Source organism: Brassica napus, chromosome C1 (assembly GCF_020379485.1).
Source record: "Brassica napus cultivar Da-Ae chromosome C1, Da-Ae, whole genome shotgun sequence".
Lineage (NCBI taxonomy): Eukaryota > Viridiplantae > Streptophyta > Magnoliopsida > Brassicales > Brassicaceae > Brassica > Brassica napus.
The window spans coordinates 13,448,075-13,459,835 of record NC_063444.1 but is presented as its reverse complement, the minus strand read 5'-3'; the positions used below and the strand labels follow the sequence as shown (position 1 = coordinate 13,459,835).

At 38.1% G+C, this 11,761-nt stretch overlaps 5 protein-coding genes across 5 annotated transcripts; 3 read left to right on the top strand and 2 right to left on the bottom strand.

The window, feature by feature from the left end:
- Nucleotides 1-307: 307 nt before the first annotated feature.
- On the top strand, nt 308-2,263 carry LOC125580141 (probable UMP-CMP kinase 2). Its single transcript, XM_048744183.1, has 9 exons — nt 308-618; nt 726-779; nt 852-891; nt 1,004-1,121; nt 1,265-1,421; nt 1,508-1,588; nt 1,673-1,780; nt 1,868-1,936; nt 2,051-2,263. The coding sequence occupies exons 1-9, from the start codon at nt 544-546 to the stop codon at nt 2,108-2,110; spliced, it is 762 nt and encodes a 253-aa protein (XP_048600140.1). The 5' UTR covers nt 308-543; the 3' UTR covers nt 2,111-2,263.
- Nucleotides 2,264-2,309: 46 nt separating this feature from the next.
- Nucleotides 2,310-5,373, top strand: LOC125580140 (pentatricopeptide repeat-containing protein At4g25270, chloroplastic-like). Its single transcript, XM_048744182.1, has 2 exons — nt 2,310-3,902; nt 4,609-5,373. Exon 1 carries the CDS (start codon nt 2,310-2,312, stop codon nt 3,888-3,890), a length of 1,581 nt encoding a protein of 526 aa, XP_048600139.1. The 3' UTR covers nt 3,891-3,902; nt 4,609-5,373.
- Nucleotides 4,258-5,373, top strand: LOC125580142 (pectinesterase inhibitor 7-like). The gene has a single exon (XM_048744184.1). It carries the CDS (start codon nt 4,551-4,553, stop codon nt 5,154-5,156), a length of 606 nt encoding a protein of 201 aa, XP_048600141.1. The 5' UTR covers nt 4,258-4,550; the 3' UTR covers nt 5,157-5,373.
- Nucleotides 5,374-7,555: 2,182 nt separating this feature from the next.
- On the bottom strand, nt 7,556-9,121 carry LOC125580139 (pectinesterase inhibitor 4-like). Its single transcript, XM_048744181.1, has one exon. It carries the CDS (start codon nt 9,006-9,008, stop codon nt 8,421-8,423), a length of 588 nt encoding a protein of 195 aa, XP_048600138.1. The 5' UTR covers nt 9,009-9,121; the 3' UTR covers nt 7,556-8,420.
- Nucleotides 9,122-9,610: 489 nt separating this feature from the next.
- Nucleotides 9,611-10,141, bottom strand: LOC125579821. Its single transcript, XM_048743681.1, has one exon. It carries the CDS (start codon nt 10,139-10,141, stop codon nt 9,611-9,613), a length of 531 nt encoding a protein of 176 aa, XP_048599638.1.
- Between the last annotated feature and the right edge of the window lie 1,620 nt (nt 10,142-11,761).

Here is an 11,761-nt window from a genome sequence, read left to right as displayed (position 1 = left end):
TTCCGAATATCCGTATTTTTCCGAAGCAGAGCAAATCGAAAAATTAGATATCCGTGACATACGAAGCAAATCACAGATACCTTCGAAAACCCGGATATCGGATCCGTGCCTAGGGCCAAGTGTTATAGCCCAATTTGCACTTTGGTTTATTTGGAAGTACCTGCTGTTTTGGGAGGCCGAAAACAACACACCGGTTCCCTTTTTCTTGTAAAATGGAAAACTAGAAAACTACACGTTAGCTTGAACTTGCGTGCCATGTTCAAGTTTCTGACCTATTCATATATTTTCCCCTTTTAAATGTTCGCAGGTCGCTTAAAAAAGCTGAAACAGAAACAAACCAAAAAATCCGACGAAAACGGTGTCGCGGGAACGTTGAACAATTATTATTATTATTTGGAAGCACTGCTCCTCATTATTATTATTTTATTCTCCTTGATCTGTTTCTCGACGTTATTAATTCTCCTCGCTGGAATCTGAACATCGAAAATCCAAAAATCGAAATCGCACACACCTGAAGGAGGAAGAAGAAGAAGACGACACAAGATGTGGAGACGCGTGGCATCACTTTCTCCGATGATTTCTTCATCATCTCCGTCTCGATCCCTTGCGCGTAACCAGGTGCGACGTTTTCCGCTTCGATTTTCAATCCCAAATCGCGTTATGAAACCGTTGTCTGTTATCTTTGGATTGTTGTGGATTTTAACTCAGTTCATTACGTATTCCAGGCAGCTTTTGGGCTCAACATTCGAGAATCATTTGCAACGGAGATTAGTAAACCGGTATGTACATATAAAGAGAAGCTGCTCGTTTTATTGTGTATATAAACTTGTTTCTACTTGTATATGTCACAGGAGGAAGGGGCGAAATCTCCATTCATTACGTTTGTACTAGGTTAGTTTTCGATTCTGCTGTTTATCAATGTGTTGGAGTTGGGTCTATTCGAGTTTCATGTGAAAAACATTGAAGATGAGTTAGTCTGATGGATTTTGTATATAAACCTCAGGAGGACCTGGAAGTGGGAAAGGAACGCAATGTGAAAAGATTGTTGAGACCTTTGGATTGACACATCTCAGTGCTGGAGATTTGCTCAGGAGAGAGATCGCTATGCACACTAAAAACGGGTATGAAGATTTACGTTCTTTTTCTTTTTCTTTTTCTTTTTTTTTTTTCTCTGTTTATTTACTACTACTAAGAAAGCCTCGAAAGTTTGTTGGTTGTATGATTGTGTCTCTCATTATGAGGAGGAAATAAATCTCAATTTCAGGGATATGATTCTGAACTTGATTAAAGATGGGAAAATTGTTCCTTCTGAAGTTACTGTGAAGCTATTACAGAAGGAGCTGGAGTCGAGTAACAGTTCCAAGTTTCTCATTGATGGGTTTCCACGAACTGAGGAGAATCGTGTTGCTTTTGAGCGCATTGTGAGTTGTGCAGTTATCATCTCCCTCTCTTCTTCCCTTTACTTATAAAGTACTATCGAAACTAAAGTTCCTTGAAATGATTGCAGGTAGGAGCCGACCCGGATGTAGTGCTGTTCTTTGATTGCCCTGAAGAAGAGATGGTGAAGCGAGTCTTGAATCGTAACCAGGTGCTTATTCTAAAAGTATATTTATATTGTCAAAGTTTTCAGTTAATAACAGTGCCGTGAAAACCGAATCCTTGATTGTTGCAGGGCCGAGTTGATGATAACATAACTACAATGAAGAAGCGTCTGAAAATCTTTGAGGCCTTAAATCGTCCTGTCATTGACTACTACAAAAACAAAGGAAAACTCTACACAGTGAGTTCATTGCAAAACGTTTATGAAGCTGTTGAAAATGTTTGATTCAAATGCCTTATAGCTGAGGTTGTTTAATCTTTGGTGCAGATTAACGCAGTAGGAACAGTAGATGACATATTCAAACAAGTTCTACCTATTTTCACTCCATTTGAAGAGGTATACACACTCACTATCTCTCTCCAATTCAATTCAAAATGTCTTTCTTGTTTAAATTATTCAGACATCAGGCATGCATCTCTGTATTAACTAAACTGTAATTTGTATGTGCAGCAATTGAAGCAGAGTCGCCACGTAAATCCAAAGTCTCCTTTGGTAGAAAATTCTTCTTAACAAAAGACAATCAGTCTGAAAATTTTTCATTACTTTTGAATTTTGATACGCTTTGCATTGTTTTGTTTGTGTTATCATCATATATCTCATAAAAGGAAAAAATAAACAAAAAAAAAAATGTAACTTTTAATATTTATTACTAATATTTTATCATATTAAGCTTTGCTTCCCTCCATTTATCATATTGAGAACAGAGAAGATGGTGAGTATCGTATACAGACCAAGCTTCTGTTATCCAACCATATCGTCTTCTTCGATGAAAAAGAAGCCCAGACACTACGAACAGTTGAAGCTAAAACAAATCCAAGACAACAACAACAACGGATTCACTTCCCTCTCCTTGTCCAAATCATCTCCCACTCCTGTCTTGGTCGGAAAACAACCCATTCAACGGACCAAACTCGAAGCCTTAGACTCCGTCATTACAGAACTCGAAACCTCCGCTCGAAAAGGCATCACAATCACCGAACCAGAGATCTTCGCTTCTCTTCTCGAGACATGCTACACCTTGAGAGCCATCCACCACGGCGCTAGAGTTCACCGCCTCATACCCGCATACCTCTTACGCGACAACCTGGGCGTTTCATCGAAGCTCGTCAGGCTATACGCCTCTTGCGGCTACGCGGAGGTTGCACACGAGGTGTTCGATGAAATGTCCAAGAGAAAATCATCAGCTTTTTCTTGGAACTCTCTCATCTCAGGCTACGCGGAATCAGGTCAGCACGAAGACGCCATGGCTATCTACTTCCAGATGGCTGAAGACGGCGTTAAACCGGACCGGTTCACTTTCCCACGAGTCTTGAAAGCTTGTGGAGGAATCGGGTCTATTCAGATCGGAGAAGCGATTCACCGTGATTTGGTTAAAGAAGGTTTTGGTTATGATGTCTATGTCCTCAATGCTCTTGTTGATATGTATGCTAAATGCGGAGACATTGTTAAAGCAAGGAATGTTTTCGACATGATTCCTCACAAAGACTATGTTTCTTGGAACTCGATGTTGACTAGCTACCTTCATCATGGGTTGTTACACGAGGCTGTGCATATTTTTCGTTTGATGGTTCGAGATGGGGTTGAGCCTGATAAGGTTGCTATATCTAGTGTTTTAGCTCGTGTTTTGTCTTTAAAACATGGACGTCAGCTACATGGATGGGTGATCAGGCGAGGAATGGAGTGTGAGTTATCCGTTGCGAATGCTTTGATTGTTCTCTACTCCAAAACGGGACAATTAAGTCAAGCCTGCTTCGTATTCGATCACATGCTCGAGAGAGATATTGTATCTTGGAATGCTATTATCTCTGCTCACTCTAAAGATTCTAATGGTTTGAAGTATTTTGAGGAGATGCAGCGTGCTAATGTTAGACCCGATGTTATCACGTTCGTCTCGGTTCTATCGCTCTGTGCTAATACAGGAATGGTCGAAGATGGAGAGAGAATATTCTCTTTGATGTCGAAAGAATACGGGATAAACCCGAAGATGGAACACTATGCGTGTATGGTGAATCTCTACGGAAGAGCAGGGATGATGCAGGAGGCTTACTCAATGATTGTTCGAGAGATGGGATTTGAGGCTGGTCCAACTGTTTGGGGAGCTTTGTTATACGCTTGTTACCTCCATGGGAATGCAGATATAGGAGAGGTTGCTGCTCAGCGTCTTTTCGAGCTAGAACCTGATAACGAACACAATTTCGAGCTGTTGATGAGGATTTATAGCAAGGCAAGGAGAATACAAGATGTTGAGAGAGTGAGGCAGATGATGGTAGATCGAGGATTGGAGACATAAGTTTACTCAAAGGTACATACGAGTTTATCGTTGATAGATCAGTCCTTGTGATGTCATAGTAATCTTTACACACACAAGTGACTTGTTTGTTCATAGGGAAAAGAGTCACGTGACATGTGTGAACGCGTCTCTGATTGGTTAGCTGTTAGAAGTGATTTCTTTATGTCTATAGATTCTCGTGGGATGTCTTTTGCAAGATTTGACTTCAAAACTAGCGTCTTCACTATATTATACCTTTTGTCTTCACTATAGTATACTTTTTTCCACTGCCATATTCCTCGTGACCAGTGTTTTCATATGGGTTAGTAACATGGGTTTAGTCATTGGTCACGTGCATTAGGACCTACCACTTGCATATTTGGAAAGGATCCAAATTAAGCTGTCTAAAAGAATCATATGATAATGTGAAGCAATAAGAACAATGTATATGAAGACATACAGTTCCAGCTTATCTTCTTTTATTGATACCCTCATTGCTTCACATTTATTAACGTTTCACCTAACTCCAGTTTCTGCACTAAAAATAAATAAATAGTGCTGTGTGTGTTAGGATTTAAGGGTCAAAGTATCTGCGTTCACATATTCGTTGAGCCTCTATATAAATCCCTGAACCCTTTTGCTACTACTCCCACTTTTAGTTGTTCATATTATAGAACCAAAATGACAAAAAGTATAGCTCCTTCTCTGATTCTCTTTGTTCTGTATGCGTCCACCGCAGCTATAGCCATGGCCAGAAACCTTGGAGAGGAATATAGCGATGATACAGAGTTCGTGAAAGCCTCCTGTGAGACAACAACGTACCCGGAACTATGCTTTCAGTCTCTGTCTTCATACGCAAGCGAGATCAAGAAGCGGCCTCGTCAGCTCGCTGAGACAGCGCTTGCTGTTAGCTTGGCCCGAGCAAAGTCAGCCAAAACCTATGTCTCGGACATGAGTGACTATAAAGGAATCACAGAGAGGCAGCACGAGGCCGTCTCGGACTGTATAGAAGAGATGGGAGATACTGTTGACAGGTTGAGAAGTTCGCTGAAGGAACTGAAGCATCTGGAGGAAGGCGAAAGCGGGGAAGACTTCTGGTTGTGTCTGGGCAATGTCCGGACATGGACAAGTGCGGCTCTGACGGATGAGACAACGTGTCTTGATGGGTTTGGAGGGAAAGCCATGGATGGAGAGCTGAAAAGCTTAATCAGAGAACACATTCTGCGTGTGGCACAAGATACGAGCAATGCATTGGCTTTGATCAATGTCTTTGCTTCCAAGCATTGAAGATATTGTGGTCTTGGGGGACGGAGTGTTTTAATCTTGGATTTGGTTTCTTTTGTGTTTTCAAGAAATGTTTGTATGGTTTGTCTCTGAGTCAATATCAGGTTTCGATTGCCACATTGTTATGTCATCTACGGGCTTACGTTGTTCGAAGCAATGATTTCTGTAAGCCATGTAGAGGATGTTGCAATCTTATCTTTTAAACCATTTTCGGGTCATCTTTGATGGCATTAATCTGAGTTAGCTACATAACTCATAGAAGTAGAGCAGAATCTCCGATAGGCCTGCATGGCTTTTGGGTTTGGCCCAACAATATCCTCGACCTCAACAATCCGTTAACCAAACTTTAAAAAACAGCTTGGAACAACTAGATATTTGAAATATTTTTTAGTTCATTTATAAAAGTTATGTGGACAAAGATTTAAAAAGTTTAATGGACATGTTTTGTCGAGATTTTGAGACGGACAGCTCCAAGTTGGTCAAAATGTCACAGTCCTCCATGAGTGATCTTTTTTGTTCTTTCTACGATCTATTGAACAAGAGAGGTCAAATCGGACCGCCTACGTCCAAATCGCCCCCGATCCGCCGCGGTTATCAGCTTCATTTGGACGTGGCGGGCTGCGGCCAATCCCGCTCCGCATGTGTGTTTGCGGTTTTTATGTGTCTTTATTAATTTCTTTCAATTTAAATGTTAAGATAACTTTTTGGCTCGTAAGTCTACATTAATGTTTGTTGATATCAGGAAAAATCTACGAAACCCTCCTAGTGAAAAAGCCCTAAGGTCAACGGCAATGTGCACAACTGGAACCGCTCATCATGGGATATGAAATACGAATCCTTCTGACATGTTGATCCATATATACTCAAGCCTCTGTAAAATATTATTTGGAAAAAAATAATATTATTTGCAAAAAAAGATGCCTCTTTCTGGCGTTTTTCATTCAGAAGAGTCATTGCCCAAAGTCCACCATTTATCTTTTTTTTTTTTTTTTGAAAGAATTTTAAATTTTATTCACTTCGAAAAACCTTTGTATAACCTAATGCTACTTTGCGTAGAAAGTAAAACCTATAGTATGTTTTTAGAGAAAGAAATGAAAATATTATCTACTTCCAAACCATATCTCCATAACTTTCTCATATTTGTTTCCAGCTTTCTTTCTTAAAGAAGAAATTCTGTTTCGGACCAATTTGTCCAAAAAGATGAGGAGTCGAGCAGCAGGTTGAGGAGCCTCTCCTACTCTGCGAGTGTTGCTCTCATACCAAATCGCATAAACTAACGCTTGGAAACAATAGCGAAATAGAAAGGTTGATAATCTGTCTTGTAAGCATATCACCAATCGTTGCAACAAAATAGGCTATTGAACAGAGTACCTGTGCCAGCCAACCCCTGATCGTGCCTCTCCAAACCCGCAGAAAATGAACACTCAAAAAACAAGTGATTTCTCGTTTCAGTGGCAGCATTGCCTCTCCAAGCCAGCCACCATTTATCATTCTGTTACTTGCATGCAGAGCCGTGCAAGCACTAACAGTTGCCCAAAGCAACAGAGAAATAAATTTATTTTAATGTTAAATGTGTGTACAATAAATATAATAAACGTTATTGTAGTTTAGTGTATAGAGTTATATTACAAATATTGTTTGTCATCTAAAATTCATAGAGAAAAAGTATTTATTTTGTTATTTACCCAGTTTTTTTAAGACAAAATAATTGTTTCCATATCTTGTTTGGTTTCTTAAAGAAACCATGTTCTCATTCTAATATCTGTTTTTACTTACCCGTAGAACTTTTAACCAGGCTATGTTTTATGGTTGTCTTATATAAAATCTAACTAAATGAAATAATCATAAGAAATGTTTTAGAATGATGCCCTAGGCCAATGCTTATTTTTTCCTCATGTAAGAACGGCTCTGCTTGCATGTAATTATTTTTTGATTGTCGTTACGAGTTACAGTTTGAGACTACCATGTGAACACGTCAAGTCGTCGATGAAGTACGAAAAGTCCTAAACATATTATAGAATTTATTAATATTCGGCTGAAAGTATAGAATGGTACTTCAACTTCGGATGCACATTGTGGTTAAGTAATTCGAAAACTGTACACACTTCTGGAAACTTGGAATTCATATGACTTATTAATTAGAATTTTTTACTTTCCCACGTTCAAAATTACACTATACACTTATCACTTGAGACACATTTTCTTTTGTCAAAAAGATTTTTATGACCCTAAACTAAAAAAAAATTATCTCCTCTTGTTATTTCATTTTATTATTTTTCTTATTGTACTTTATGTATTTATTTACTTTTATCTCAAGTTCTAAAATATATTAAACAAAAATAATTATCATAATAAACTATATATAAAATTCTCTATCGATCCATGTTCATATATATATTATATATATTAATGTGTAAACAAAATGTGGACGTAGACACCAAAGCGTGGATAACAGAATTATAAATTAGTTGTGGACATGAACATCTTAACAGAATTATAAACTAGTTGTGGATATGGACAATATTCATTATATTTCATTCATCATCTCGGGATCTAAATTCAACTCTAATCAAAATTACATCCATCCACATCATGACAAAGCGCAAATTCCTTAGATTAGAAATCTCTGACATGCAAGATCTATTACTCTCCGACAAAAGGTAAACGCTTCTTCGATTTTTCTCTCCTCTCATACTCACAATATCATCTCTTTCTCATCTTGATTGAAGTTTAACTGTAGATAATTTATCAATTGAGCTGAAGAAGCCAAGTGTTTGTATTGGAGATAATAGAGTCTGTGTCCACGTTTTATGGTATAATTTTAGTAACATGAGTCCATATCCACGTATTGTTGTATAGTTTTATGAAATCAAAACAGAAAGTTTGTCCATGTTATCTACTATAAACACATTAACATCACATATCCACACATTACTCATCACTCATCCACACATCACCCGTCCACAAATCACCCAACCACGTATCACTCGTCCACAAATCACTCATCCACAAGTGTCATTTCTATTAAGGGCAAAATTGTCCACAATCTGTTGTTGGTCTACAACAAAATGTGTCACATGTAAGAAGTGTATGTAGGTGTAATAGAAAGTAAAAAATATGTCTCTTACTGTAATCAACTCTTAATTATGACATAAATAAAAGAAAACGTAACAATTTAACAAGCTTACAAAAAAAGAAAAAAAAGAAAAAAAGAAAAGAAAACATACACATGCGCATGCCAAAGAAATGAGGTGAATATTTAATAATTCAGAAACGCAGGTATCTGGTCATAAGGGCCAAAGTATTGCTTGTAGTCATTGAAAGCTCAGATACAGCTTTCTCCACCATCTTTATCTCCACATTCTCTCTTGCTTCCTCGAACTTTTTAATACACGGGATCAAGTCTGTCGCCGCCGAGCTCGCCCACGTTTCCAACTTCCTTTCGATCTCCCCCTTTGAGATTCTTCCGGCGTTGATGATCTCGGCGAACACTTGCTTGAGCTCGTCGGCGGTATCCTTCATCTCCTTCAGGCAGTCCTTGAGGATGGTCGGAACCTCAGGGCTGGAGGCGACCTTTTTGAGAAGGCTAGAGACGATGGACGAGGCACTTTTGGCGGATTTGAGGTTGACGCTGAGCGCTGTTAAGCAAAGTTTGATGGGGTCGGATTTGATGGTTGAAGAGTAGGAGGACAATGAGTAGTAGCACATTGTAGGGTATGGTGTTGAGTTGCATGCGGTTTGAACGAACGTTTTGTCGTTTTGGTTTATGCCTGGTGGAGTTGCTGTTGTTATCGGGATGTTTGATGAGTTGATGAGAGCAATGAGAGCTAGAGAGAGTTTCAGAAGACGCAACATGTTTTTTAGTAAGGGTTTTTGTTTTTCTTAACGTGGGGTTTGAGAGAGAATAGAAATGCAAATTTTTTGGCGAATGTGAAACTATGCAGTATGTGTATATATATATTAGTCTAATGCACAACACATAACGGATTATTTTTCTTTTTTTTTTGAAACACACTTATATTAAATGATCAGACCAAAGTTGGTGAAGCTATTAAGGCCAGTTCAACAGATAAAATCTGCTTTGCTAGCACATCAGCCTCTACATTTTTCTTCCTAGAAATCCAATTGAAAGAAATACATTCAAAAGAAGAAGCAAGAGCTAGGATATCTATCAAGATCCCATAGAGACCAGTCAAGAACGTATCTTCTTTGAGCGCTTTCACTAGCACTGCGGAGTCTGATTCGCAACGTATTCTCGTGAATCCTAGTTCTCTACACTTCCATATTGCCTCTCTGAGAGCCAGGGCCTCAGCAGCTAACGGGGTCCTCACATGGTGAGCCGGTAATGAGAATGAGGATGTTCTGTTTTGTCCTTCCATCACCCATCCAAGTCCTGCAACGTTCAAAATTTCATTCCACGCAGCATCAGATTTTACGACAATACAGTTTGGGGAGGCTTAGGCTAACGTTGGGGGAACAGCCGGTAAAGGGCTGGAGATGGTTTGGCAGGTTCCCCATTCCCGGGCCAAATAGATGGCTTTTGAAAGCGTTTCAGCTGCGGAGGTGAGCTTGTCGTTGAAAACCAGATTGTTTCTTGCCGTCCAAATTCCCCAAAGGATCCAGGGCGCGAGTTGTCCTTCTACTCCCGTTGGCGGTAAGTTCTTCCTTGAGATGAGGTTGATCCATTGGTTCCTCAAAACTATAGATCCATTGTACTCAATACTTGGGAAAACAGGGGCCGAGGTCCAAACCTGTTTTGCGAAAGGACAGTGAAAGAACAAGTGATCTATAGTTTCCGGTAGGTTGCATCTCTTACACTTCCCATCAACATTTATCTGTCGCGCTCTAAGTGCTTCTCCTGCTGGGATTGCTCCATGAAGTGCCTTCCATACAAAGAGCTTTGTCTTTGGTGATGTTTTGAGCGTCCAAACAGCTTTCTTCCAGTCAAAGGACTGATCTGCTATCGAGGTATCCATAGGATCCGACATAACGGATTATTAATTGTAATTATTAAGGGAGGGATTGGATCTTCACTTTTATTCTGAATATAATAAAAAAATAATTTTAACCAATCATATAATAGTGGTTAATGTTCTATTCTCGTTCGGTTTCAAATCACTTTGATTATGAATTTGTGTAACCAAAAAAAACAACCATACAATAGCAAGTATAAATATTTTCATTTTTTTTTTGGAAAAAGGGTAGAGCTATTAGAGCAATATCATGAAATTATCTCAAATAATTTTTTTCATAATTGTTAAATTAGTATTTTTAAAATGATTTTATTAAATATTTAAATCATAATCTATGAATACAGTAAACCATTTAGTAGGCATGGGCATTCGGGGTCCTAATCGGTTTTCGGTTTTATCCATTCGGGTTTTGGTTTTTCGGGTTTATCAAAATCAACCTCATTTGGGTTATATAATAGTTCGGTTCGGGACCGGTTCGGGTTCTATCGGGTTCAGGTCGAGGTTAGTAAATCTTCAAAGAACCGGTATAATTCATTGTACTTTCGGGTTCAGGTCCCAATCGGTTCTTTGGTTTAAAAATACCTGATTTGTACCTATTTTGTAACTAAAACATAAATGAAATCGGTTCTTCGGATTTAAAATACATGATTTGTACATATTTTAATAGCCAAAACATAAGTAAAATCGATTCAAAAATAAGAAAAAACATCAAACGTGATCATTCAAAATCAAACGAAAGATAAACATAGTTAGTGATAGAAAGAAAACCAGATAAATGAAATCATAAAACAAAAACTAAGTTCTCATGAAATAAGAAACATTATTCAATAAAAACAAAACCAAAATCTAAAAACTTCAGGCTTCAACTGCCATATTCCACCATCGACTTTCATGTAACATATAATTATTTTAGAAGTTCAATAATATCTTAAAGTATTTTGGACACATATTAAGAATTAAGATCATATTCGGTAGAAGTTTTTTTTGTGATTTTAAATATTTCGGGTTCTATCGGATATCCATTTAGGTCCGGGTTCGGTTCGGATAATACCCATAACCCAAAATACCAAAAAAATAGGATCCATTCGGTATTTATGTCGGGTTCGGATCGGTTCGGATTCATTTTTATCGGATCAGGTTTGGTTCGGATCTTCGGGTTCGGTTTATTTTCCCAGCCCTACCATTTAGAGTACATGTTCGTCTCTCTAATATTTTTTAAAATTTCTAGAGAAATTGATTTTAATTTTTTTTCTTATGTTTTCTGTCTACTTTTTATTAAACTGCTTTTATAGAAACCATTAATGATGGTATTCTTGATTTTGGTTTTAATATGTTCCTTGTGCCTTCTACTGACGGTCGCTCTATAAAAAACCAGATAAATTTTATAATATTAGATATCCGAAACATATTTAAACCATGCGACATGTCATTCAGCAATTGTTGCATTTCTTCCGGATTAGTAGCCACTTATGTATGTTAGTATCGTCTCCAATCAAATCATTGTGCTGTAAAGTGTAAACAACCATTAGAAACTGTCGTAACTTGCAAAACATATATCATATATGGCTGTGTAACTGTGTTCATAAACCTTGGCGTCTCAAATATATAAGAAACTTTTTTCTTGGTGTCAAAATG

What these genes read in the sequence shown, in the direction of transcription:
- LOC125580140 (XM_048744182.1), top strand. Translation starts at nt 2,310, where the DNA reads ATGGTGAGTATCGTATACAGACCAAGCTTCTGTTATCCAACCATATCG.
- LOC125580141 (XM_048744183.1), top strand. Translation starts at nt 544, where the DNA reads ATGTGGAGACGCGTGGCATCACTTTCTCCGATGATTTCTTCATCATCT. An exon ending in ACAAAGGAAAACTCTACACA is followed by an intron (nt 1,781 to 1,867) that starts GTGAGTTCATTG and finishes TCTTTGGTGCAG; the next exon opens with ATTAACGCAGTAGGAACAGT. An exon ending in TTTTCACTCCATTTGAAGAG is followed by an intron (nt 1,937 to 2,050) that starts GTATACACACTC and finishes TTGTATGTGCAG; the next exon opens with CAATTGAAGCAGAGTCGCCA.
- LOC125579821 (XM_048743681.1), bottom strand. Translation starts at nt 10,141, where the DNA reads ATGTCGGATCCTATGGATACCTCGATAGCAGATCAGTCCTTTGACTGG.
- LOC125580139 (XM_048744181.1), bottom strand. Translation starts at nt 9,008, where the DNA reads ATGTTGCGTCTTCTGAAACTCTCTCTAGCTCTCATTGCTCTCATCAAC.
- LOC125580142 (XM_048744184.1), top strand. Translation starts at nt 4,551, where the DNA reads ATGACAAAAAGTATAGCTCCTTCTCTGATTCTCTTTGTTCTGTATGCG.